Source organism: Haliotis rufescens, unplaced genomic scaffold, assembly GCF_023055435.1.
Source record: "Haliotis rufescens isolate VD_foot unplaced genomic scaffold, xgHalRufe1.0.p SCAF_4, whole genome shotgun sequence".
NCBI lineage: Eukaryota > Metazoa > Mollusca > Gastropoda > Lepetellida > Haliotidae > Haliotis > Haliotis rufescens.
In genome coordinates this window covers 13,493,214-13,521,082 of record NW_025964112.1, presented here as the reverse complement: position 1 = coordinate 13,521,082, position 27,869 = coordinate 13,493,214, and the positions used below count along the sequence as shown (strand labels likewise).

The 27,869-nt window shown below is 38.6% G+C and overlaps 2 protein-coding genes across 3 annotated transcripts in view; one reads left to right on the top strand and one right to left on the bottom strand.

Annotated features, from left to right (window-relative positions):
• Window positions 1–645: 645 nt before the first annotated feature.
• On the bottom strand, window positions 646–19,366 carry LOC124111380 (kinesin-like protein KIF9). 2 transcript variants are annotated; one of them, XM_046471071.2, is made up of 21 exons: window positions 19,153–19,366; window positions 18,715–18,880; window positions 18,114–18,267; window positions 16,980–17,163; window positions 16,244–16,327; window positions 16,043–16,135; window positions 15,628–15,840; window positions 13,748–13,825; window positions 13,384–13,452; window positions 12,396–12,500; window positions 11,799–11,854; window positions 10,383–10,473; window positions 9,337–9,509; window positions 7,939–7,986; window positions 6,118–6,300; window positions 5,664–5,749; window positions 5,334–5,456; window positions 4,597–4,776; window positions 3,919–4,037; window positions 2,680–2,784; window positions 646–2,129 (listed from the first exon to the last, which is right to left on the bottom strand). In XM_046471071.2, the coding sequence occupies exons 1-21, from the start codon at window positions 19,252–19,254 to the stop codon at window positions 2,019–2,021; spliced, it is 2,523 nt and encodes an 840-aa protein (XP_046327027.1). In that variant the 5' UTR covers window positions 19,255–19,366; the 3' UTR covers window positions 646–2,018. The 2 variants fall into 2 exon arrangements, with proteins under 2 accessions (XP_046327027.1, XP_046327028.1); XM_046471072.2 differs by lacking the exon at window positions 7,939–7,986 and having other exon boundaries at window positions 19,153–19,365.
• Window positions 19,367–22,396: 3,030 nt separating this feature from the next.
• The window catches only part of LOC124111379 (alsin-like), a 99,116-nt gene continuing 93,643 nt past the window's right edge, over window positions 22,397–27,869 (top strand). The window contains exon 1 of the mRNA XM_046471070.2: window positions 22,397–22,572. Coding sequence (XP_046327026.2) covers window positions 22,535–22,572 — 38 coding nt within the window. The 5' untranslated portion in view covers window positions 22,397–22,534. The remainder of the gene's footprint in view (window positions 22,573–27,869) is intronic.

Sequence of the window (27,869 nt, the reverse complement as noted above, 5' to 3'; positions counted from 1 at the left end):
TTCACACATTGTACCCATGTCGGGAATCGAACCTGGGTCTTCTGGGTGACGAGCGAACGCTTTAACCACTAGGCTTCCCGACCGCCCCCGTTCCTCACTTTGAGGTTTTCAGAGACCCTTGTACCACAAAGTGAGATGTACAAGTTGTTAATTATATACCTGATGTCCACGGTTACTATATTCACATAAGCGAAAGATAAGTTTAAACAGATTTCATGAATACTGGTACCTATTGACACCATACATAACAGATCTCGACTATTGTTGTACGAAATCGGATGAACCGAAAACACTCGTTAAATCATGAACAATATATCGCAAGTGAAGCTTTTGCTGTGTGCATCTCTGTGAATATGACTGTGTGCAGTGTCGTATAGCTTTGCCCAGACAATCTGGCATGTGGTGCTTTTTGTTACAATTTTTGTTTTGCTAAAAGTATTTGATTTAGATGGAAATATGAAACTATACTAGTGAGGAAGAAGTACTCTCTATATTAGCTTCATCAGTCATGTGCCTGTCAGATCAGCTGTTTGAGGCGGATGTTGTGAGTTGAAACCTCTGATTAACCAATCAGAAATCTCTATTTACAAGTTATGAATAACTCCTTATATACACCAATGATAGAATGAAAAACAGATATCAGCAGACATGATACACATTTATTACGAAACCACAGTAGTGCCTGAATACACAAGACACAGACATGACAGTGTACAATAAATATATCATGGTAGGCCTTGGATACACAAGACACCGACATGGTGTACAATAATTATATCACAGAAGTGCCTGTATACACAAGACACAGACATGACAGTGTACAGTACACATCTGGAAGGATATAGTAACATTTAATACTGTGTGGGGTAAGGTGACTTTAGAATGCTGTTGGCTACCTGGGTCCACATGCACAAAGCCATCTTAGTACTATGCCTTTAATGTCCACAGGTGTTCCAGACCACAATGACACTCCCTGCCCCGTTGTGAAAATTAAATCTGCCAACCAAAAAAATACATATCTTGATTTTATTCAATTTAGACCCCAATCAATTTTAATTCCAAGACCCATTCTAGTGCCAAGATTGCTTTGTGTAGGATGACCTTGATGTTCAGGACTTCCATATCTATGGTGGGATTTTACAAAAAACTTTCCTTCTCAATATTATCTTTGTTCAATATACTGTGGAATATCTCTATTTCATAGTTTATATTCCAAACCTATTTTCATTTTTCATTTGGAAACAGATAAAAACTTGTTAAAACAGAAACAATAACAAAGTCTATCACAGCTGCTCTTATGACATAACAGGACCTTAAGGAAATACTTCTGACGGAGTGCTGACTATCATAAAGTCTACATCCAATATTTAAAATGGAGCACATCTATCAAACAGATGTTTTTTATCAAAGTATAGCTGAAATAATTTCAGTTGGTCCTGTTGTCATAATTGTTGGATATTGTTGGTTTTTTTATAAAAAGGTATCAAGGGTCTATATTCACACAGATATCCTTCCTTCAAACAAAATCATGTACGTATTATTCACATAAAGTTAAACCTTTTTTAAAAAATCTCAGAAAGTCATTAAGTACTCTGTTTACAATTTCTATCCGGAAATTAAACAGTTATAAAAAAATCCTAAGATCAAAGACATCATACATCAATGGACCTATGAGTGCATGATTCTTTTAATCTGAGAGCTAATTTTGACAAACTCTAGGCTTTTATCAAGCCTTGATCAAATTTATATACAGCTGACACATGATATATACAAAAATAAACATCTGTTGTTGCCTATGAAAAGAACAGAAAACTCGTAATAACTAAAATTTATCATTTTACTGCCCCCAAAATTCATTATCAAGAATGAAATATATTTACAAATTCCGCATTCATACCAACATAGGGAAAATATACCTCAAAATATTACTGCAAAACAATGATAAAACATATCCACTCCTGAAACAGTACCCATGACTGAGTGTGTCAGCTGGCCGCTGCGTGGCGTGATGCTGGTAGCTAGTACTGAACCTGCAGCATGTTGGGGGGCTTGTTCCGGATCATCATGGTGGGTGTGCCTGGCTTCCTGTATGCTGGTTGGGGCTGGTTCATCGCAGACTCGTAGGTTTTCTAAGAAACCATAAGTACAGCATTAGTGCAGGCGTGTCTTTACTATGTACCGGTAATCATTTTAGTGGTGTAACGAATGATCCGACTTTTGGGGCACTGTATTGTCTGATGTTAAAATATGAATTGTTCATTTTGGGTAAGTTTGACCATTGATAATTTTTATAGATGTAATCAAATCAAAATTAGCTTAGAGAGACTTGAGTATCTGTGTAGAGGTCTTTATCAAGGCCATATAATGAAAACTACCACCCTCCATTCCCTACCAACTCCCCTAGCAACCCCTACTGAACTGTGGAAATGGTGGATGTTTCTGATGGAAGATGTTTTGTTTGTTTGTTTTTGTTTGTTGTTTCATGCTGCACTCAGCAATGTTCCAGCTATATGAAGGCAGTCTGTAAATATTCGAGTCTGGACCAGACAATCCAGTGACTGACATCATGAGCATCAATCTACGCAATTGGGATTCAAGGACATGTATCAAGCATCCCGTTAGTGGACAAGCATGGGTTGCTGGAGACCAACTTTGTTGACGTTGCTTGTATTGACTTACCCTCCTGTGTGTTCTCATCTGGGCATTGTAGAAAGCTGCAGATTCAGGGTTGTTCATCAGCAGTTCCATCTGAAGACGGTCAAACTTCTCCTGCTCATCTTCCGGCTGCCAACATCAGAAACGGACAGAGGTGTGAGAGTCAACATCAGAAACAGACAGGTGTGAAAGTCAACATCAGAAACAGATAGAGGTGTGAGAGTCAACATCAGAAACAGATAGAGGTGTGAGAGTCAACATCACAAACAGATAGAGGTGTGAGAGCCAACATCAGAAACGGACAGAGGTGTGAGAGTCAACATCAGAAACAGACAGGTGTGAGAGTCAACATCACAAACAGATAGAAGTGTGAGAGTCAACATCACAAACAGACAGAGGTGTGAGAGTCAACATCAGAAACAGACAGAGTTTTGAGAGTCAACATCAGAAACAGACAGAGTTATGAGAGTCAACATCAGAAACAGATAGAGGTGTGAGAGTCAACATTGCAAACAGACAGAGGTATGAAAGACAACATCACAAACAGACAGGTGTGAGAGTCAACATCAGAAACAGACAGAGATGTGAGAGTCAACATCACAAACAGACAGGTGTGAGAGTCAACATCACAAACAGACAGGTGTGAGTCAACATTACAAACAGACAGAGGTGTGAGAGTCAACATCACAAACAGACAGGTGTGAAAAACAACATCAGAAACAGACAGGTGTCTGACTCAACACCAGAAACAGACAGAGGTGTCTGAGTCAAGATCAGAAACAGAGGTGTCAACATGAGAAACAGACAGGTGTGAGAGTCAACATCAGAAACAGACAGGTGTGACAGTCAACATGAGAAGCAGACAGAGGTGTGAGAGTCAACATCACAAACAGATAGACGTGTGAGAGTCAACATCAGAAACAGACAGAGGTGTGAGAGTCAACATCAGAAACAGACAGGTGTGAGAGTCAACATCAGAAACAGACAGTTGTGACAGTCAACATCAGAAGCAGACAGAGGTGTGAGAGTCAACATCACAAACAGATAGAGGTGTGAGAGTCAACATCAGAAACAGACAGAGGTGTGAGAGTCAACATCACAAACAGATAGAGGTGTGAAAGACAACATCAGAAACAGACAGGTGTCTGACTCAACATCAGAAACAGACAGAGGTGTCTGAGTCAAGATCAGAAACAGAGGTGTGAGAGTCAACATGCAAAACAGAAGTGTGGGCAGCAACACATACAGACATCTTGTACGTACCATGGCATTAGGGTTGAATGGAATGATGCTGCCTGGGCGGACACCATGGCCGGCTTGTACACTTGTATGCTGATCGTCTCCCTGGCTCACAAAACTCTCGTTGTACCAAGTGTCAAATTCTGAAAGGCGTCAAGAAGGTTCCATGTTATATCACAGGAAAAGAGTACAGGACATATTTGTCATGTCAGAAATAAACATTTGACAGAAGACGGAGTGGCACTTGTTAGAAGGAACTTAAGGTAGTAATATTACACTGATATCTTGCATGGTTCTGGTTGTCTGTTGTCAAAGGAGGACATAAGTGTTTCATGATATTGATAAAACATTAAAGCTTCCACCTTCACATTTTCATCCAACCATTATGCCTAAACGATTCTTTTTCTAAACAGGTTAACCTCAATACTAGTCTGACTAATGGTAGATCAATTGTTGAAGTATTGATAGAACTTCAGAGGCAAACGGACATCTGTGGGCCACAACAACTTCTTCAACAACACCTGGTTCTCAAGCAATGACATTGAGCAAACTGGAGAAGGTAGATGATCACTCTAGGGTCAAGTCTGGAATTGGAACATTTAGAGGAAAGATGATGCAGCAGTGTGGAGCACCAGGAATACTGAACAGCCAACAGCCTGACCCCAGTTTCTTTGGTTCGGGCTTCCCATCTGGGAGTGTTACCTTGAATGAGACGTTGCCGACACTGGTCAACCAGTTTCTGACAGTACTGCACTTCAGCCTTCAGTCGCTTCAGCTCGTCATAGTCTGTCTTGTATTTCTGCTTCAGCTCTTTCAGCACTTGGATCTCCAAGAACTCAGCCTCGCTGATGATGATGTCACCATCCTCATTAAATGAGGGCCCTGTCAACATCAAACATGTTCATGAAACATGTTCTGTGGTAGAAATTACCTAAAGTTTTTACAGCAGAAATATATGTACAGAACCTTTTACACAATTTGGAGCCTGATATTGTCTGATGAGAAAGTCCCTACAAGGACAAAGATGAAGTTCATGATATGGATCTTTTGTTACACACATTGTGCATTCTAAATCCTTTCATTTCTGCAGACCAAAGGAAATTTGCAGTAATGTTTGGTCATGTTATTCTTTAGGTGCAAAGGATGCTGCACTGGTGTTCAGAGCATTAAAGATGGAAAAGCAGAAGATTTAAACAATGGAAATAACAAAGCAACCAAGTTAATTCCCTGCTTCCAACATCTTTACAATAAAATACAACGCAGATTCTTTACCGGTATGACACATGAACGTTCAGGGCAGAATAATTTAGTCAAGTAGGCAAATGGGTGTCTTCTTTTCTTATTTTTGAGCGGAATGGAAATTTGAGATCGACGGGAATTGAAAAACAAAGGAATAAATACAGATGACCAATTGGACAATCCACAGCAATACAACGTACCATTCATCTCCCTCTCTTCCTTCAGATGATCAAGCTGTGCCCTGCTCTTGTCGATATCAGTCTTGACGGTGTTAATCTGCCGAGCCAAGTCACTGTATGCCTTCGTCTTGCTGCTGAGCAGTTCTGTATCACAAACACAAGAAGATTCAATACTGATTTATTGAGTCAATACAAAAGCATATTTCACAACTAGAACTAGTTTATGCACCTTGTTAAGCTACATCAACCTTAACCTTGACAAAGTCGCTAGTATATACCCAACTTGTAACTACAAATCAAAAAGGTCCAAAGGTCTTTGGCCACATTCTCTCTACCATCCCATACTCTCACCTTTATTTTCCACCAGGATTCTGTTGATCTCACTGCCTCTTTCCTGTTTAAATTCTTCAAATGCCACAGTCCGGCCTGGGGGTGTACTGTAGACAACAGATCATTTTCAGAATCAGATAACTTTATGTATCTCAAAGGCTTGTTTGAAGATTAATGCATTGTATTCACAATTGTTTTGTGGTGAACATCTAAGTTAGATGGACAAACAAAAATTAAGCTCTCAGATCCAACAAAACAAAAGTACAACCTTACAACAGTTAATGTTGTCTAACAAAGAATAGAATATATATCTGCTTCTGTCTCCTATAGTATAAATGTTTTTTCCATTTTTTTCCCATCTGCTGACCAATAGTTCCCTCAAAAGTGCTGGCCCAATTATCTCTCCAACTTATTTTAACCAATCACAACAGAGAGTCTTTCAGTACACTAAAAGAAACAAGTGAAGCTCGTCTACCTTGGGCGTGCTTGTTTCTCAACACGAGTGGGAGGTCCAGCTGAGCTGACCGGTGATGCTGAGCCTTCCACAACCTCCTTGTCATCCTTGCGGGTGTTCTCGACTGGTGTGTGGGGAGACTTGGTGTCCCGGTCCCCCTTGGCACTCTGGGACGGGGAGGACCCACTCTTCCCACCCACAGGGCTGCAAGCAACAGAGTCATAGTGTAGGCTACACACTACATTACAAGACTTCACCATTCAGGTATTGGATATCAGTGCTTTGATTCTCAATCTACCACTTTTAAATAACATATTGGTTATGACTAATAAATAAGCATAGAACAATTAGAGAACAACAATTACAGTCTGTGGTTTCAAAAACAGTTCCAAAGACTCAAGTCTAGATTATCTTTTGTAAGAGTGTAAAATCTTTTTAAAATGGTGCAGGCAGTTCCAGTTAGACAAACAGATGGAAATCTTTCCGACTGATAGAGGACAACAAGCTTATATATACAACACAGTGTCCAGTGAAGACCAAACCTTTACTTTAGATACATCAACAAGTGTTGTTAGCATGTCCACAACACAATACAACATGACAACACAGACAGCAGACACACACCTGGACCAGTGTTAAACAATTAGTAGTTGTTGGCAACAAATGTTACATAATGGAGTTAAGACGATAGCAAAGATAGCACCACAGCAAACATAATAACTTAGTTCCTTGCAGACCATAATACCTTGGCGAATACTAACATTAGACTCAGGCATCATGACATTCAGTGTATATAGAGGGGAAATGTAGGATGTCCCCAGTTTCAAATTATATATGCAGTTACAGCTGGACTGTGGACATCTTCCCAAGGCAAGAGAGTTAACTGACTTTAAAAGTCCAGTTTCCACCCTTGCCGAACTAGGCTGGAATTACAGTTATGGCTCTTCTAAGCCTCTCCTATGGACCAATCAGATTTCACCTCTCGTATCACTTGTGTTTGCTTCACACAAAATGGTGGCGCCCAGTTAGGACGATCTGATCGATAATCAAGATCAATATTGTGATAAAACGGGTCTAACATCGCGAAATGCATCAAATCAAGTGAACACCTTGATTAAAAACATGAAAAGATTTGGGAAATATCTGCTGACAACGAGTTGGCGGTGCACATGCTTTGCAAATCCTGCAATCGACCGACATCTGCACAACAGTTTACGAACCGGATTTCAATTTTGGTGCGGGATTTTGATTTGACTATGCATAGACTCGTTAGTCCAGCCAAAATGTAACACCATAATACCAGCCTAGTTCGGCAAGGGTGGAAACTGGACTTTTACAGTCGGTTAACTCTCTTGCCTCGGGAAGATGGAGTGTGGATTGTGTAATAAACATAGTTACACCTATTCCATGGATGTTTAATCAGACAAAACGGGGACACATATCTATATCAAGTTAGTACTGTGATAATGGTGAGATGGTTAATGGAGGTGGGTGCACATTATTCTTAATTACGAGATATGCATGGAAGGCAGGTTTGACACATGTAAGTTGCGGTGCTTACCCATGATAGTACAATTTGTCACCTTCATTTCATGAAGGTGAATGCAATTTACCAATTCTTATTGTAAAATTCAAATTTATAACCATAAAAACATTCTGATTCCAAATGTAGGGTTTTAGAGCAATTACACTTTCAGGGAAAGTTAGATAACAGGAGTGGTGAGTATGTGTTTCATCTTTTCAGACAACTGTTTCGTCCCATTTTTTTAAGGTATTCAGTTAGGTGATGTCAAGTTAAGGTTGGCATGCTTGCACGTCACGCATGTCAGGAGCACCCTATACCTGCCCGCGGCCATCAGCCTAGTCACTAATCTGGCTGCCGATGCTAGACTGGGGAAAGTCAATACACCAACAATGTCATGTTTATCTACCAAACATACATATGCAAATATAACAAATAAATTTATGACATATTGGATGAATGAGAGAGAGAATTTATGGATGTCAACTTCTTTATTATGAGGAACACAATGTTTTGGAGTATATCCCTACTCCTTCATCAGATGAATAAATGCTATAGGGCAGAGAACATAGATATGTACCTGTAAGAACAACATAAATAATAACATAACAAAGGTGGAAACTTACAAGGGTAGCCAACAGGTAATTTGCCCTCATAGGTGATTAGGAATGGACAAAGGGAACTCAACACTTAACAGTGGCTTCCATTTGTCCATTTGTCCATTGCCATTTCCATTGCTATTACCTATCAGATAAAATTTAAATCCTGGCTTCCAGTTGTCCATTGCTATCACCTGTCAGTGCTAATTAACTGTTAAGAGTTAGCTTCCATTTGTCCACTCCTAATCACCTATCAGCACCAATCAACTTTTGTTGTCCTCACATGTACATATATACGCTTTCTGCCTCATAGCATTTATTCACCTGATGGAGTGAGCATATACTCCAAAACGTTGTATTCCTCATAATAAAGAAATTGACATCCATAAATTCTCTTCCTCATGTGTATCACTTCTAAATGCCTAACTTCAGAGACCTAATATTGGATGAATGGTCTCAATAATGAATTCTCATAAGTAATCTTCAAATTTTGTGATTCAATAATGAATTACATGTGTGAATGTTGTTGATTCATTGATGAACGAGGGGACATTGTTGACTCAATGATAAACTGTCATCTGTCAACTTGCAGAATCACTGATGTATTATGTGTGAATTTTGATTGAAGAGCATATTATCATCTTAATTATAATTTGTGATTGTATATCAATTAAAAATATTACATGTCAAAAGTCTTGACTTAAATTTGTTTCAAAATTTGTCGATTCAATAAGTTGTATGTGAATAGTGTTGATTAAAATGTGAATTATTTTCTATTTTTTATATTCAATATTAAATTATCCTATGGCTGTTGGATTTGTCAGTCATCTGATGATTGTATTTGAACATCACTAATAAATGAACAATTATTCTATGTGAACACTGTTTTGTACATCCCAAGTTTTCCAAATGTGCAGTTACACACAGAGACAAAACAAGAAAGACATCAGGTCTTCAACCCAAAAGAGTGAATGAACAATGTGCATGCATGTGCGATGTCAGATGAACGAGATGCAGGATGCAATACAGGAATATATCAACAAAAACAAACATAAGGAACAAAACAAACTGCCAAAGGATTTGTAAAGGTGAAGCCAATGTGTGTGGTAAAGGGCGTACCTCTGCTTCCCTCCTCGGGTGCCACTCCTCCTCTCCTTCTCCTTCTCCTTCTTCCGCAGCTGTACAACAGCTGATGGTTCCGCTTTGGCCGACCTCGGCGCCGTTCCAACACCAAACCCAGACCCGTCCGACTCCCCAACCAGAGATCCATCATCAGCGATGCTTATTCCAGCCTGAAAATTGGTTAAGGAAATCATTTATACCAAGATGCATGGTGACTGGCTAATCCCTGCTTAATTATTTTGTGAGATGACATCATATATGATTTTTTTCTGAAATGAACAAAAAGTGAAAAAAATATACAATAAAAGCTGTTTTTAATTTTCCAAATTCAACGACACTATAACCTTGCAAAATCACAACGATACACTTTTAGTATCCACATCACCTGGATGTGGGAGGCAGGATGAAAGCGATGCATCCTTAGACCGAGGGGACCACCTGTTTCTACCAGTAAACCAAGAACTAAAGTGATGTCCTTATCCAATATAGAGATTACGTGTCTCTATATTGTATGTGAACAATTTTGTTTTACAAATTCTTAAACCTTCTTGCAAAGTATCTGTCCCTAAAAAACTAATGCTGTAAAGCCCTTGCCTAGTATCCAGACTTTCACAACAAAATCACTCATAGAGTCCTTTTATCCTCATTATCTAAGGCAAGTACCGTATTCGACGTAATAAGCGCCTCGCTCTAATAAGCGCCCATGGCGATATTTGCTGATATATTGGGTAGTGAACAATCCTAATTAGCACCCCTTCCGATTGATCAATGTACACAAGACTTATTTATTTGTGTATAATACGCACTCGTATGTTATATGCCCCCTTAATTATGGGCAATTAAATTCTGGAAAAATATATCTGTCGTATATGATATGCACAGACTTTTCTTTGGCTGTCAGCATAAACCACGAAATTCACGATCTTTCAACTCTGGCTTTTTTTTCAAAATAAGGTTCCCCTATTTCTAATTTTGAGATCGCCCTGGGGGCTTATTACGTGGAATATGGTATGTGTTCCTACGATGCTCCACCGTTCACGTACCTGCTGGGCAGCTGCTATGGCTGCTGGGTCAGTTCGGTCAATCAGTGTAAACTTCTGACGGAGCTTGTCCTCAATCGTTTGTGCCATTTGGCTTGAAGACACACACAAGAAAACCGTAAGTATAAAGCAATGTCAACAATGTTTATCAACACATGTTGGGAATCAGTTAGTCATGATCAGTTTGTTCCAACTGATAAATCATTGATCATAGTATGTTGTCCATTTTCATGTTTAGTTTTGGGAAATCCAAATTCAAAGTTGTTGGGGTATTTTAATCTTGAGAAGCTATGTGTTTATAAAAATACTTGATATGTTGCATATTGATGATGAATGTGTTTATGTGTAATTACTTGTAAATAGCATTTATATCCAAAACTGATCCTAATGGTTATGGACACTTACAATAAATCATTGCATAAAGAGAGTAACCAATCAATTACTGTAAATCTTGAAATTAACGCGAGCGTGAATTAAATGCGAAAAATGCAAGTGGTCTTTGCTCGCATTAATTAACTTCGCATTAATGTCTCCAAAATGACTATCAACAATAAGACGGCCTCACTACACACTTTGGACAGCGGAAATACCAACTTGAATAATAACACAAACAGGGTTTATTGAGCAGCAGTTGTAACAAGTATATAACAATGTCATTCAAACAATAGGAATTACACAATGGGCATCCAGTGAGTTATCACTGCTGGGATCAAGAGTTCTTCCCACTCGTGTCAAGCTTGTTGACACCTTCTTTGTATACCTATCGGTGAAATGGTGTTGGTTCAGTTATTTTATTGCTTTTGAACTTCCTTAATGCCAGTCAACAGAGTAAACATATAAACTGTGTGTTAAGGAAGAGAACATATGGATGTCAACTTCTTTATTATGAGGAACACAACGTTTCGGAGTATATGCTTACTCCTTCATCAGGTGATCCTTCATCCTTTATTCACCTGAAGGAGTAAGGATATACTCCGAAACGTTGTGTTCCTCATAATAAAGAAGTTGACATCCATATATTCTCTTCCTTATGTGTATCACTTCTAAATGCTTTTCAAAGACCTGAAACTGTGTGTTGTTTTTAGGAAAACACTGTCCATTGTTTTTATGGTAGTGCTCTTCTCAGTGCTAATAAGCGGTGCTATTTGCTGTTTGATTGGATTAAGGTAAGGTTGAATTAAGGTAAGGATATGCATCATTCCACTCCAGGGGATGGGGTGGGGGAAGTCACATTGATATTGAGTCGCATTTTTGGGTAGGGGTCAGCAGTCGTATCAATTTGGAGACACATTAATTTCCAGATTTACAGTATCTATTATAATCGATCATCAGTATATTACCAATATCAACACATAGAAAAGTTGATTATTGCTAGGGATTTTTTCTAAATATTTTAATGTTTTCCTGTTATGGACTTACTGATATATATCCTTGAAGGCGTCGTATGTGCCTTGTATTTGACGTATATTCACAATCTGAAAAGTAAAAGTCAAAATACACATTAACAATATTTCACTTAGTGTGTGTGTGTTCACTGTAGATCCTTCTAAATCCTACAATCTGATTGGCTGAAAGGGTCTGTTTCTTTTGCATTCCTTTCCCAATAAGTCAATTGAGGACTATTTTCATCCCAATGAAACCATGTTCATGAGTCCCAGAGATCGACAGACATCATACACCAACATTGAACAAAAACACAGAATCAGAGTCATGGTGTCAGCCATTTCCTCTACACAAACCTGAATTCACAAGCACTGGTGGACATATATACATGATAGGCTGACCAGTCCTGCCACCTTCCACACTCACTAAATATACACATGCCTCTCCACCACACAACCTCAACAAACCCAGAAGAACACAGGCGATACTGCAGTAAACCTATAGATCCTTCAAGATTGACATGTAAACATTATTATTCAAAATAGAAGAAGAGTAAATGACGGTATTGTGTGTCCTGCTGGTCCTAGTGCAGGTATTTTAATACCCACTTCCCCGAGGGTCCTGTCAACTTACATCTACTTCATCCACTTCTCCTTGTAAGAAGGTCTGGACTTGCTGGCGGATGTCATACTTCTGTTGTTCCGACAATGACTCATACGATATCTGACTTCTATTGGTCTGCAAAGAAACACCTATACTGAAAAACTTTCAAAAATAAACTATAAAGTATTTTAACCTCAAACACATAAAAATATACATTTGCAAAACACTGTTTTACATTCATCTCATAGTGAGTGAGTGAGTGAGTTTGATTTTATGCTGCTTTTAGCACACCAGAAATGGGCTTCACACATTGTACCCATGTCGGGAATCGAACTCGGATCTTCGGCATGACGAGCGAATGCTTTAACCACTAGGCTACCGACCCGCTCCCATCGACCTCATAAAAATCAGATCTTTTACTCCGATAAAAATCTGCACGTAAAATGACAACCCCTCCATACGAGACTGCATAAGGTCAGCCAATCAGTATAGAGGCTTCTAGCGTCCCAATACGAGTAAGCAAAGCATTCAGAGCAGCATATCTGATTTCTGTATCTTGAAAAAGAACTTATGGATATTTCATTCACCATGTTAACTGTTAGAGCCATGGCATCTACACCCAACACAGATAACCATCACAGGAACGAACATCTGAGCTCTGTGTTGGTTCCTTTTGTTAAATTTAAAATTTCTGAATCAAGGTGACTCAAGAACCCACACATTCTTCATTTAGATTTGGTGGTCAAAGTTAGCTCAGGGTTCACTAGACGCGACCTTCTATCAAGATGGAGTGTTAGGTCTTCACACACAGATGCATCGTAAGAGTTAAAGGTCTACCATTAATTTTAAAGAGATTGTCAAAAGGTTGACCACCTGAAACCCATTTAGGCCTCTCTCTTAAGTGTAGAGTGGAGCTTTACCCACGAGTAGCTACATTTCGTTACCTCAAAGTCAGAGTCACCAGAGACTGTTGTGTCTGTAGGTTAAATGTAATGTACAACTACAACAAAACACTCACCAGAGTATCATGCATAGCCAGCTCTGATTTGAGATGAGAGATCTCCCTCTGGAGCTTCTTCACAAGGATCTGCAACAAGACAGTAGATATATGTATACAGCACTTGCCTGAATAATGAAAATATTTTGGTTACTTTCAAAATTTAAGCAATTTAATTTTTACTTGATCAAATGATACTTATATAAACATGGAATGGAATGTTTCATGTCAAAGCAGTACACATGACAAATTGACAAACAACCTTCCTCTGATATCTGTGGATTATTCTGTAGTCTGTATGTAATTAATTCCATACCTGACAACAAAGCATACCAACAACTAAGGGAAATGATGAACTACAGGGTGACATGACAAAGCAACTCACGGCTGGGTCGTAGACTTCATTGACTGCTGGCTCGCACATCAGGCACATCATACGAGTTGCAAACCTAAGAGTTGACACCTGCAATATTCACACATACAGTCACAAAGACAGTTTAATAAATACATTGCTTTAAGGTCCACAGATCATCATCGCTACAGTCAAGTCCCGCTATTTGTCACAGAGTGAAGAAATGTCCCCCGCCGCCTTATGCGATATGTGTTTGTTTTTTTCCAAATATTTTATTCCTTTTGAATAATATTATTTTCTGTGTGAGATACCTCCATGAAGGAATCCAGAAATTAGTTCTTGAGATAGCGCAGCAACACTGTTTTCCATCTCGAATAACAGATTTCCTTGCTGTTACCTTGAAAATAAAGTTAAGGTTACCAAAATCTACTGGTGTCTGCGGAGTCTGTATATACACCATAGTACCAAATATGAAGACAATCCAGCGATTAGTTCTTGAGATATTGCGGCAACACTGTTTTCCAACTCCAAAAGCAGATTTGCCTGCTGTGACCTTGAAAATGGGGTCAAGGTCACCAAAACCGACTGGTGTCTGCGGTGTCTGTATATACACCATAGTTCCAAATATAAAGACAATCCAGCGATTAGTTCTTGAGATATCGCGGCAACACCGTTTTCCAATTCCAAAAGCAGATTTGCCTGCTGTGACCTTGAAAATGGGGTCAAGGTCACCAATACCGACTGGTGTCTGCGGAGTCTGTATATACACCATAGTTCCAAATATGAAGACAATCCAGTGTTTAGTTCTTGAGATACCGTGGCAACACTGTTTTCCAACTCCAAAAGCAAGTTTGCCTGCTGTGACCTTGAAAATGGGGTCAAGGTCACCAAAACCGACTGGTGTCTGCGGAGTCTGTATATACACCATAGTTCCAAATATGAAGACAATCCAGTGTTTAGTTCTTGAAATATCGCGGCAACAAACAGGTGGGACGTACGTACGGACGTACGTACGGACGGTCGAGAATACTATGTCGCCTGCTCCGCGCTTTTGCGCGGCGGGGGACAAAAATAAAATATTCATACATGTGTATTGTTATGTTACATTGTTAGTGGAATATGTTTTCTTATCATGCAACCCATAAAGCTTAACAAAACAACTGTTACGCAAAGCTCAAGAAAATTCTTTCTTAGTGGCTAATGTCGACTTCCTGTGTCATGTCGGTCAAAGTTCAGGAAAGGTCATTCTGACGTAATGGGATGTCCTCAGCGGTAGTGAGAACTTGTATCTGATTTTAATGAGATTGAGGTAATCTTAGCATGCGATTAATCCGGTGTTGTTTATTCAAAGCATTAATAATTGTTTCTTGTTCAGCAAGTTTTTCTCTGCAGCCGTTGTAATATGTTGCTACTTGCCGACTCGTATTACATCAAAACACGGGCTGTGCACTCGCGGGCAGATGACCATGGAGTACCCTGATCACTGTGTCAGATTAACGAGACTGATTAATGAGTAATGGTAATTTATTGCAAATTAGGTGTGTCGGAGTAGGAGTGCGAGACTGACAGATTAACAAGACTAAATAGCACTGATTTAATCCATCATTAGTGTCCGATAAAGCCGATTGTCAGATTAACGCCACATGACTATTTTTGACTGAAATAATGCTGATGGGATGTCTAATCTTTGCTCACTCACTGTGTCAGCATATATCATATAAAAGAATCCACAGTTTTCAGTATACCAGTTCTTGGCAATTGATAATCCTTTCCAGAAACATAATCTACCAATGTTGAAGATGAAGTGCTTCACTAATCAATGGAAACTTGTTAAAAACATCTTTATATGCAAAACATTCTGAGTTTCTGGTCCTGTTTAATCAGTTAATGTAGGTTATTCTCAGGTAACTCACAGTTTCCTCAATCTGTGCTCTCTCACCCCACAGGTTGGCTACCAGCAGAGTATTACACTGCCCCCCTATAGAGTCCTTCAGGTAGTGAGTCAGCTTGGACTGACGGAATGGGATGTGTTCTCGGCGTTTGTCTGCCAGCGCTATGATCACTTGCTCAAGGAAGGTCAAGGATTTGTTGATATACATAGCCTCTGTTTGGGTTTTCCCTGCAGACTGCAAGTAGATGTTTAGAAAATAAGTGATCACCAGAATAGGAACAGAAACTTTCCACGGGAATTGGTCAAAACGTCTTCATGTGTTTCATAAATACAGTGCATACACCTTTAAATAAATAGTTAAGATAGTCAAAATTTCTATTACTCATTACAATGAAGATAGCTCTCTGGTTAAACATTATAAGTTCTGTGTATCTTACCTTTGTCTTGCCTAATCTCTCTGAGCCTGCAAGGTCTACAAAATTTAACTTGGAAACTGTATATCTGGCGTTTGACTGAACCCGAGATCTTGACTGAAATATAGAACAGGCAGAAAAAGGTTATTTAGGTACCCACACATTATTCTGAAAATGAATTTATGCTATATTATTTTTATTTTTTAAATTCTTGAAATTCCTCACCTCAATATAGACAGTAAAGATGCAGTGAGATCGAGATGACATTGTGTTGAGAGAGTGAGATGCAATAGCTCTGTTTGTCTCCCCCTGAAATACACAATCAGTCATCAATATCCAGGACTCTTTCATGCTTGACATAATGCAGTGTTTGAAATATTTTTAAAGCCCAACAGGACAGTCGGGCAGATGACCAGTAAGTTGGCTGACCATCTTCAAAGTTACCTGCTTGCATTCAGACATTACAAATATTGAAAAAGTGCGTCTTGATTCAGGTGAAATAATGCAAACAATCACTTCCGAATCTACAAGAAGTTATAATAAATCTGAATACATAAGTAGTCTTAAAATTATCTGCCAGACAGTCAGGCAGATGGAGGAAAATTTCATGCAGCCCAACAGAAAATTTACCAGCCACGGGCAGGCAGTTATTTTGGACACAATGGTAAAAAGAGAGTGTAAGTTTAACTTCACATTAGCAGGATTCAAATCCAATTCCTTAGCAGAACAAGCAAACACTATAACCACTGGGCTACCCCACTTCTTTTATGATAACAAGTAAAATTATATCAAACTTATTGTAATATAAATGTGTCCACATTCCACAGGGATATAAATGAATTACCTCTCAGTTGAAATCTAAAAGACATGTACCCCTGTTCATTACAGTTTGTAACACTGACTGTCCTCATCAGTGTCATTCTTTCTCCTTAACTTCAAGTTACTACCACCACAGTCTTACCTCAAATAAAAGGTTAAGTGCTTCCTCCTCATTCTGTGCAAGATGACATGACAGCCCTTTGACAAACACCCCATCCTGGTTTTCCACAACGACCATCGGTTCTGCTTGACTCTGGTTCCAGGATTCAGGAAGACTCGACAGCAGGTCAAACATTGACTCATTGTAGATCTCCAGATAGGAAACTCTGTCACAATCATACAAGATTTCCATGCTAAAATGATTCAGTGATAATAATCGACTCAGAACAATCACACACCATGTTCACGTAAGAGTGAGTATAGTTTTACACAATTTTAGGAATATTTAATTTCACACATTGTACCATGTGGGTCTTCCTCTTTAACCATTTGTATATTGCCAGTTGTTTTTCGACTTCAAAGCAAAAGATGTCTTTGTTATAAAAAAAATAATGTAGATGTTTCTAGAGGAAACGCTTACACTGAAATCGACATAAATGCAGGATTTGACAGATATGCTGGTCCACTAGACAAGTGCCAGTAAACATAAATCATGTCCAGTTATAATAATAATATGATCTGACAAGCTTATGGATAATTTGAAATTTCAAGTTTCTTAAATTTCTTTACCTTTAACAGAATGAAGGGACAGAAATAGTGAGTGAGTTTGATTTAACGCCGCTTTTAACAGTATTCCAGTTATATCACGGCGTGTTAGCTTAATGTGGGAGTTTTACCACTTCGGAAACCCACAAGCATGGGTATGATGCTGACAAACCTAGAAACATAATTGGGGCGAATCGGGATTCAAACCCACAATCATAGATTTCTGGCGTGCCCAAGGGACGCAACTCTGCACAGCAAATCGCGGCGCCTTAGACGACTGGGCCACCCATGCCCCCTGGGACAGAAATATTTGCAATCTAGAGGACTCAAATATCATTGAAAATTATTTAATGAATCTTGGACAGTTATTCAGCACATTGTCTGTAGGATCATTGATTTTGCGGCATTTGTTTTGTTTTGTCACACCACTGAATTATTTAAAGTCATTGACGACATTACAAATACATGGTATGGTGCACTTTATTTCTAGATACCTTCTTACACACAACAATCATAACATTGTGGCACAATCCTACTAAACCATGATAACTATGTGATGTAGTCAAGTCACCTGACAGTGATGGCAAGCTCTGGCCTCTCCTCAATCTCTCGGAACAGCTGAGACAGAGATCGTGGGATGAGTCCTCTGTGCTTGTAGTTCTCTGTGGCTCCAGTCATTGTGAAGGTTTTGCCTGAACCAGTCTGCCCATAGCACATCAGGGTACCTGCACATGTTCAAACAAGTTAAAGTCAATGCTGTCTGGACACCTAAATGTTTATGTGTTATATGTATATATTCTTCTGAAATTTAATCACAGTTTATTTTGTGAGCCAATGCTGTGCATTTGACATATAATTCAAACAATCTGGATCGGCATGTTCTGTTTATGAATATTCAGCTGACGGGTTGAAGAGACGTCACCAAAACATTTTATGAAACAAATCTACAACACAACGTATTTCAATAATCTGATCCGTGGCAACTGACAACAAGAATGTTGTTCTGACATAACAATAGTTTACAACCAATCAAGTTGCATTTGTAATTTCCATGGTAGCAGATTGCAAACATACAAAGCAAATTACATGATATTTTAATTTAAAAAAGAAATTATTTCCAATTATCATTTGATTATTGATGAATTAAGTCTGTCATGAAAAGACATACGAACCATTATACCCATCCAAAGCACCAGTGACAATGTCAGATGCCACTGTTCCAAACACTTGTTCCTGATTAGCATTGTGGAATATTCCATCAAGCTTGAAAGACCAGTCTGAAATTTGGTTGTTCACAACACCTTTCTTGGGATCTCGTTTTTGGTGGACATTGACACTCTGGAACAATAAGATACATTACTTTGGGTTCAGATTAAGAAATTGTCAGACTGCATGTTTTCCAAATTGACCAAGAGTTTTTTCTAATTAAACAGTAATGACAATAATGTTGTAGCCTATTGTTTCATCTGAGAGTGAACCGTGAACTGTCACTACCCGTAATAGGTCCACATGTACGTGTGTGTTATTTCTGTATGCTGAAGTTTGAGAAGCATTTTCTCACACGTCTTCGAGTTTGATCGTTGCAAAAGATGAAAATCAATAAACATTACCTTTTTATCGGCCATCAATTCAAGATTATCATGTGCAAAGTTTGCTGTTGGGCGAATCCTGCCCCATACTTTAACTTTTCTTCCTCTGGTTTTGGCACTCATGATTGGAGTTTACTTCTAAAACATTCAACAAAATATGACACAACCAACTATTCTCAATACCAATCCACCATATTTGTTATTGGGGTTGTTAGGATATCTGCGCATGTGCGAGTTCTCGAGTTCTCGCATTATCGCACGAGATTTCAGAAAGTTGTACTTCCCTTGAAACAAGTTATCATGCGCATGAAGGCATCAAATAACTCCAAGGAAACCATATTTTCCATATAATCCGTATAACAATAAAGATTTCTAATCCTCATTTTTACTCATTTAACTCAATTTACTAGAATTACAAGAGAGAAGGGTATATCAGCGAGTATGTATAATCTTTCTGGATATACAGGCTGTACAAAAATGCCTGCACAAACAGGTTTCCGTTCATTTTTTATCACCAACCGGACATGAGAATTGTCCTCGGATAGAAACATATAATTGCTGACTGGTATAGACAGACGACAGGTGACTTAATTTAATTGGGATACCGTGATAATTGGTAAATCTTGATTGCAATATATCCACTGATTGTCGTAGCTCCTGTGAATTTACGATGAAAACAGAAATCATTCGTAGTAGATTAAGAAACATATTACATCATATGTGTGGTGGGTTTTCACCTCTGACTTGTTGAATTCTTTAGCTGTTGGGTGAGAATAAAAATATTCAAATGTGCTTTGAAGATTTGTCGCTCCCTATCTGAAACAAATCACCTCTTCGTTTCACTAAGGAACACCGTATATAGTTTTATAAATACTTTAATATTTTCACATTGTGTTAGGTGAATGTTTTGTAATGGAGTTTTTAAAAATCCTCCTGTAGTATATGTACTTATTCCTGGTGAGCATGGGTGTCCCAGTCGTCTTGGAAGCCGCAATTCGCTGTGATTGCAGACCCACAATCGTATGATCGGAGTTCGAAGCCCACATTCACTCTGATTATGATTCATGGTTTGTAAGTACCATACAGAGCGCGTGGGTTTCACCAAAGTGGGTACAGGTCATGCATCACATCGGGCTTTCTTCCCATTGACACTGATATACTGATCAAAGCAGTGTTTAACCTCACTTACTTCCTGTAAATCAGTTGTGCTGCAAGGATGCACTCGTTAAATCTCCAGTCAGCCAATCAGAGATGCATATCAGAATTCAGCGAAGTCTTTAGTGTTTTGCATCCCAAGCGTTTTGTTTGAAGGGTTTGAAGAACTCATGGATTATTTATTTGGTTTATGAAGTTTCTCTCGCATACATATTATCGGTATGTCTGAATAAGTGCAAAATGTATTTTGTTTACATTTGAAAGATTTACTTTTTGATCATTGATATCAAGAAATATATTTAAGCATCTCTTTATATATATGTTTCATGTTAATAGGGGACGATTTAAAATTGATATAATTTGATCCAATGTTTAGACAATACATCGTTTAAGTGGATAACATAGAGGGGAACATTTTGTGCCTGGGCCTATTTGCATCCCTTGCAAGCCAACCTATTCAACTTGTTCACGTCATCCAATGACCTGGCTCTCCCGTCCACAACGTTTGGATGACTGTGTATACGTGTAACCCATGCACATGGCGATTCTAGCGTATTTCAGCCAACGAAAACAGTGACAAATTTGTTTGTGAACGAGTCACCGTGTGATTCCACCACTTTGTGTGATGCTCAAACACCCCTTTTATGTCTGCCAACATCTTTGATTGTCATGACTTTTCTATCTCTATTTTGTTATGATACATTTTATGGAAAACTGGATAATTGAGGATGGTCTTCTGTGACTCAGTCGTTCATGTAATCAATCAAGAAGTCTTGACTACCCTAAATAGGTAGTGTCAGTTTCACGCAAAGTTCTAATTACATCGGCTAGACCTTGGGCACCCGACCAAGGAGCATTTGACTCTTTTTGAGAAATGTTGTCTTATCTGACTCCGCTTTCCGTTTTTATCTGACTCCGCTTTCCGTTTTGTGTTGGGACTAAACCGGGGAGAATCTGCGTAAACAACGAGAGCGACATAGGTTCAGTGTACCCATAAGACAAATGTACACGAGGATTCATTGTTTGTTTGTTTGTTGTTTAACGCCGCACTCAGCAATATCCCAGCTATATGACGGCGGTCTGTAAATAATCGAGCTTGGACCAGACAATCCATTGATTGACATCATGAACATCGATCCACGATGACATGCTTCAACCAAGTCAGCAAGCCTGACCACCCGATCCCGTTAGTCGCCTCTCACGACAAGCATAGTCGCCTTTTACGGCAAGCATGGGTTGCTGAAGACCTTATTCTACCCCGGATCTTCACGGGTCGAGGATTCATTGATAAGTTCTAAGCCTCAAATAGAAGGAATTGTGTAATAGAGAAATGTTTTGATGTGGATGTTAAATTATGTCATTGAGGTATATCCAGACATAAATTGAGTCAAATGAGCAAATTATTAATTAATTAAGTCAGAAACACAAGCAGGAGTCTAGACCTTTAGAAAATGGGCAACCTCGAGGAATAACTGGTGTGGAACATGTAATTAATGCAGATTTGTTATGAGGATTATATAAGGTGAGGTAAAATGGGGTTTAACGCTGCGTTCAGGACTTATTTTGCACTGACACAACACTCGTGCATGTGCGCGCGCGTGTGTGTCTGATTGTAATGCCGGTTGTATAGTGTTAGCCAGGCAGGGTAACAACAGGTACCATAATTAAAATATGTTAGCCACTTTTGGTATGACGCCCCCGGGCTCGAAAAGTAATTTATATAAACTCACTGATGTCGGCCCCCGTGAAGATCAGATGGTCAGGCGAGCTGTGTATCCCAAGTTCGTCGATCGATACTCATGATGTCAATCACAAGGCTTTTGATTCAGACTCGATTATTTACAGCAAGCCAGAGAGCTAGAATCAGAGACCATATCGAAATATCGTATCTGCTGGAATATTGCTGAGTGCAGCGTTAGGCAACAACAACAACAACAAAAATAATTGAGCTCGGCGTGTTCTGATATTGGTCTGTGGTACATACTATTTCTGAATGGTATGGTTAATTGTTTCGAAAATTTGAAACATAAGTGCAACACCATAATAGGGAGTTCTGTAGGCATTGCTTCACCAGTTATGAGTAGTTTGTAGGGGTACAGTACACAAATGGCCGCCTCCATGAAAGTAAATATTGGGGTTTTTACACGATGTTTGATTTTAGTTATTTATGTTGTTAATGTGACTTACATGAGATAACTGCATATCGAAATACGGCTACAGTAGTGACAAGTACCGAGGACAAGTAAGAATGTCGGATTCGATTCAGCGTAGAGGCGGGAAGCAAAGGTAATCGTTGTTTTACATTTTTATCACTCCGTGTCACCTCACCTGTCAAAATGAAATGCGTATCAGATGCATGTGTCAGTAGGAGTTATTGCTTGATAAGATATCACACGGTTCCCATCACTTATCGTGATGACTGACTTTATTTATTACAAACTATTTGTCATAAAATATTTTTAAAATCTGTACACCAATCTCATTGTGTATCAGATAAAGTAGGCTATTTTGTAACCCAAGGTAAACGATAGCTTGCATAGGTGAAAGAAGGAAATATTATTATTTTTGCGAAAGACCGTAAGAATGACATGTCAGTTCAACACGGAGGTGCGAAACAAAAGGTAATCATTTGATACTTTTATCACTGACACCTCACCTGTCAAAATGAGATTTGTTATACCTATCAGCTGTGTATGTCAGTAGTTGTTCATGTTGTTAATTGATAAAATACAACACGGTTGCCATCAGTTAACATGGTGACAGTAATTCATATGTCAGTATTTTCAATTACCAGTTTAGTTATTTCAAATGTCATGTTGATCATGGTGATCTGGGAGAACAAGTAGAATGCAGAGTAAAATGATGATGTTGAATAAGCTTCCTTTCCATCTCTATATCATCATGTTATCAGTTTACAGACATTTCCATGTTTTTTTCATCCCAGGGACCATGTAAATAGTTGCAGTAACTGTACCTCTCATTCATTTCCCGTTTAATATCAGTTTTTCTATGTGTCTTTATTTTTATTGTTTATTTGTTGTTTAACACCGCACTCAGCAATATTCCATCTATACGATGGCGGTCTGTAAATAATCGAGTCTGGACCAGACAATCCAGTGATTGACATCATCATGATCATGAGCATTGATCCACACAATTGGGATAGATGACATGCATCAACCATGTCAGCGAGCCTGACCGCCCAAACCTGTTAGTTGCCTTACGACAAGCAAGGGTTGCTGAAGTTAGAGCTCCAGATACGGATTTGGTGTTGTGGGTATTTTACCCATGCATTTTAAAATCATTGGGTATCAGTAATTCTATCTGGGTATTCAAATTTCTGTTACCCACTAGTTTTTACACATGTGGGTATTTAAGTTAAATATTTAAAAACACTATTCATCTAGTCCCTGCAAACTGGTGTCGTGTGGGTTCGAGAGCTTTATAGGACTCAAAAATACCACGATACTTCCACAAGAAAGTGTGATGGCAAATGATCATGATGTAACTGTCATCATGGAGTTTGGCAAGGTTGACGGAATGTCCGTTTATAATTTCAAAATCAGTTGCTGATTTGCTAATCAAATCTGCAGGGTTACTTCACAATATTTTGATGATACGCACAAGTTATATTTTTGTAGCGAATCTGTAATGTTCGTTGCGTATTTGAAAAGCTTGGATTTTATTTTACTGCATATTTCTGCATTTTTTATGCGTATTTTACGCAGATACGCAGCTTATCTGGAGCTCTGTTAAGATCTATTCTACCCCGAATCTTCATGGGTTTTTCTGTATGTCACTACGGGGGCTACGGATTGTCCTATAAGTAAATTTGCCAATGTGCGCTATAGGCTTCAAATCCTAAAATATTTTTAAAATCTATGCACCAATCTCTTCCTTAACCCTCATGGTGTTGGCTGTTTTTAAGCAGAAGGAAAGCTTGTGTAGGTAAAAGAAGGAAATATTATTATTTTTGCAGTACATTTATAATAAATATCAAGATTAAGTGAAGGTAAAAAATTGCAAAAGTATAAATGACTTCAATTTGAATTTCATTCAATTTATGCATTGCTGTGCTCAACAATCGGAATTTGTTTCATTGCGACCAGAAAAGATATACCTCCTCGTCCCACCTTGTTTTACGCACTTGACTGCCTTACCTGGACCATTGCTCAAAATATAGTTTTATGGAAATAAACTTTTTTCTTTGATCACTGTTGATATTTATTGTTATAAATACAGGCAATGTTTTGATTTGATTTATCTGTCATGTTTTACTTTATATACTTCGTTTCCCTGACACATGAAGTTTTCACCCCAAGACCATCAACTTCAATACACCTGGTAGTTAAAGACATACTTGATTGTTCATTTCAAATAAAGTTTCCTGTTTCATACTATTCTACAAAAGGAAATCAATAATGATAACAGATAAATTAAAACAGTAAAATTATTGGTCATAAAAGGAAAAGCAGAATATGAAATCATAGTATTGAACTACAAATATAAGAGAATTTGTAGTGGCATACTTGTTGTAAGTGGTTTTCAGTAATTGTGTATTGTGTTTTATATTGTTTTTTTGGCATACTTAAAGGGCAAGTGAGTGAATGAATTGGGTTTAACGCCGCTTTTAACAGTATTCCAGTTATAACGCGGCATGTCAGCTTAATGTGGGAGGAAAGCCCGAAGTGATGCAGGTCTCAGATGTTTACCACTTCAGTGAAACCCACAAGCACGGGTATCATGGGGTATGGTGCTGACAAACCTAGAAACATAATCGGGGCGATCCAGGATTCGAACCCACAATCATAGTTTCTGGCGTGCCCAAGGGACGCAACTCTGCACAGCGAATCCCAGCGCCTTAGACGACTAGTGAACTGAAAAAAAATGATTGTGATTTTGTTGAGAATATAAATCTCAAAAACATATTTGGTCAATTTCTGAGAGAGAAGAATTCGTAATATTTTTTTAAAATATTTGAATGTCAAAGTGAAAGTGCTAAAATCAGATACGGTACTTCATAATCGTCTTCCAAAACAAACCTATTTGGGGGTATGGCCTGAAGCTACCAGTGCATGACAAATGTTTTCTTTGACTGATATGTAGACTTGTTTGCTGCCTTTGTACATCTTGTGATTCTTAGACGCTAAACCGTATCTGCTTTTTCTGTTAATCCTACAAAAATAACAACATTGCATGCATTGTTGAATAGCTGAAACAACTTCTGATCTTTTTATAAAATAACCATTAACAATTTGCAACTAGCTTTTTATCACTAAAGTCTAGGGCTGGCTATCATTACAGATCATAGAGATCGATAATCATCAACTTATTATTGATCAGTTATCGATAAATATTGGAGAAGTAACTTTGAGCAAATATGTAAAAAAGTCTGAAAGAAATCAACACACTTCATGCCCCTGGCTAGAGGTGACACATTTCTGCATGGAATACTTTGTGTACTTTAGAGTGATAACAGTTGCTTTCAATTTTGGCAATTGACATGATTGACAATAACAAGTCTGTTTCGGTAAATTTAAACTTTATTTCATCACAATTATTTATCATGTTTATGTAAGATATTATCGATGAGTAAATTTTCATATCTAAAATCATTAATATTTCTTCCCATCGACGATAATTCAGATTATTGACCTTTTTAGCCAATTTCCTGAGTAGATGCATGAAGTCATTATCAATGTTGTTACTAATAAGGCGGGGGCACACGTGGCCCAGTCGTCTCAGGCGCCGGAATTTGCTGTACAGTGTTGCGTCCCTTGGGCACACCAGAAACCTATGATTGTGGGTTCGTATCCCAGGTGGGGCCATGGGTGGCCCAGTCGTCTAAGGCGCCGTGATTCGCGGTGCAGAGTTGCGTCCCTTGGGCACGCCAGAAACCTATGATTGTGGGTTCGAATCCCAGTTCGCCCCGATTATGTTTCTAGATTTGTCAGCACCATACCCGTGCTCGTGGGTTTCACCCAAGTGGTAAACGTCTGAGACCTGCATCACTTAGGGCTTTCCTCCCACATTAAGCTGACACGTTGTGATACAACTCAAATAAAATCGGCGTTTAACCCAACTCACTCACTCACTACTAATAAGGCATAACTTTAGGTTACTCAAGGTAATCAAACAGATGAGCAGACAGAAAAAGACTGTAGTGCGATAAAAATATCTGAGGTGGAAGTAGGCAGACTAAGCGCCAGCAGAATGGTTCAAATTGGGCAGCGTGTCAAACACCAGGAATCCTTTTTAACCCCAGCAAAAGGAATTCCCCCCCCCCCCCCCCCCCCCCCAGTGGTGAAGGTTTTCGTTTTGGGGACGATTTTGCATGTAATTATTTATCGTCTGTTTATTTTATAAGGTGTATTAGATTATATATATACCTAGATAATTAGATATCAATTATAGTATGATTACATGTTACATGTACATTAGACATACCTGAAACATATGTGAAACTGACCTTGAAACAAATTGTTTTCAATATATTGAAAATTTGGGCTGGAAAATTATTATTTCTTGCTATCCACATACATGATCTAAGCCAATATATCAACATGACCAATCATATTTTTCCTGTTTGCACCTGAATTGTGTTTAGAGCAGTGTATGGTACATAGAACAGCATTTCCTTATTAATCTAAATGTTCAAAAGTTTAAAGTGTAAACGGCTACTGATGAAACATGTACACTTCGTAACTTGTCAATGTTTATCCTCGATGCTATGCTGTTAAGAAAGAATTGTCCTGTTAAAATGTCTCTCACAACCACCTGTCATTGATGATAAGCTGTATATAATACCCATGAGACCATTTACTTGGTTCATACAGGCCATGAAAATCTGGAGATGTCATGGAATTTCAGTTTGAGTTAAGTTTACTTTGGGAAATAGAAAATTGATATAAAGTCATGGAAAGGTCATGAAAAATAATATGTTTATACCAGTAACATCCTTCTGGTAATATATCAGCAGCAAGAAAAAAAATAAAAACTCAACCATCGACTGTTTCCCATGTTATTCTAATTCTAGATATATAAATTGTGGCAAATCACTAGTCCTGGGACGGGTAACTCGGGTACTCAGGTCGGGTGGGTTCTGAGTAGGACCCAGGTACCCACATGACTACCCGGACCCGTGGTTAGTGTTGTGGTATACTGTTATGACATAAACAATAAAACTCAATGGTTACACTACAAGTATAGCTGATGTTCACATTTCTTTTATGTGTTCGAGTAAGGATAAAGCGTCTATCAACTGCAGTGTATGCATTACCAGATCGTTTTATACATTACCTAAATAGTTTTTGCCAGGGCTGCTGTAAAACAATTTCCATTCGGACATTTTGTACCCAACTCTTGAGACCTAAAGCGGGTATCCAGGTAGGGACGGGTAATAGTCTGTCGAGTACCCGGGTAGTAAATTTTGACTCGTCCCAGCCCTACAAATCACTCACACTCACTCACTCACTCACTCACTCACTCACTCACTCAACCACTCAACCACTCAACCACTCACTCAACCACTCACTCAACCACTCACTCAACCACTCAACCACTCACTCACTCACTCACTCACT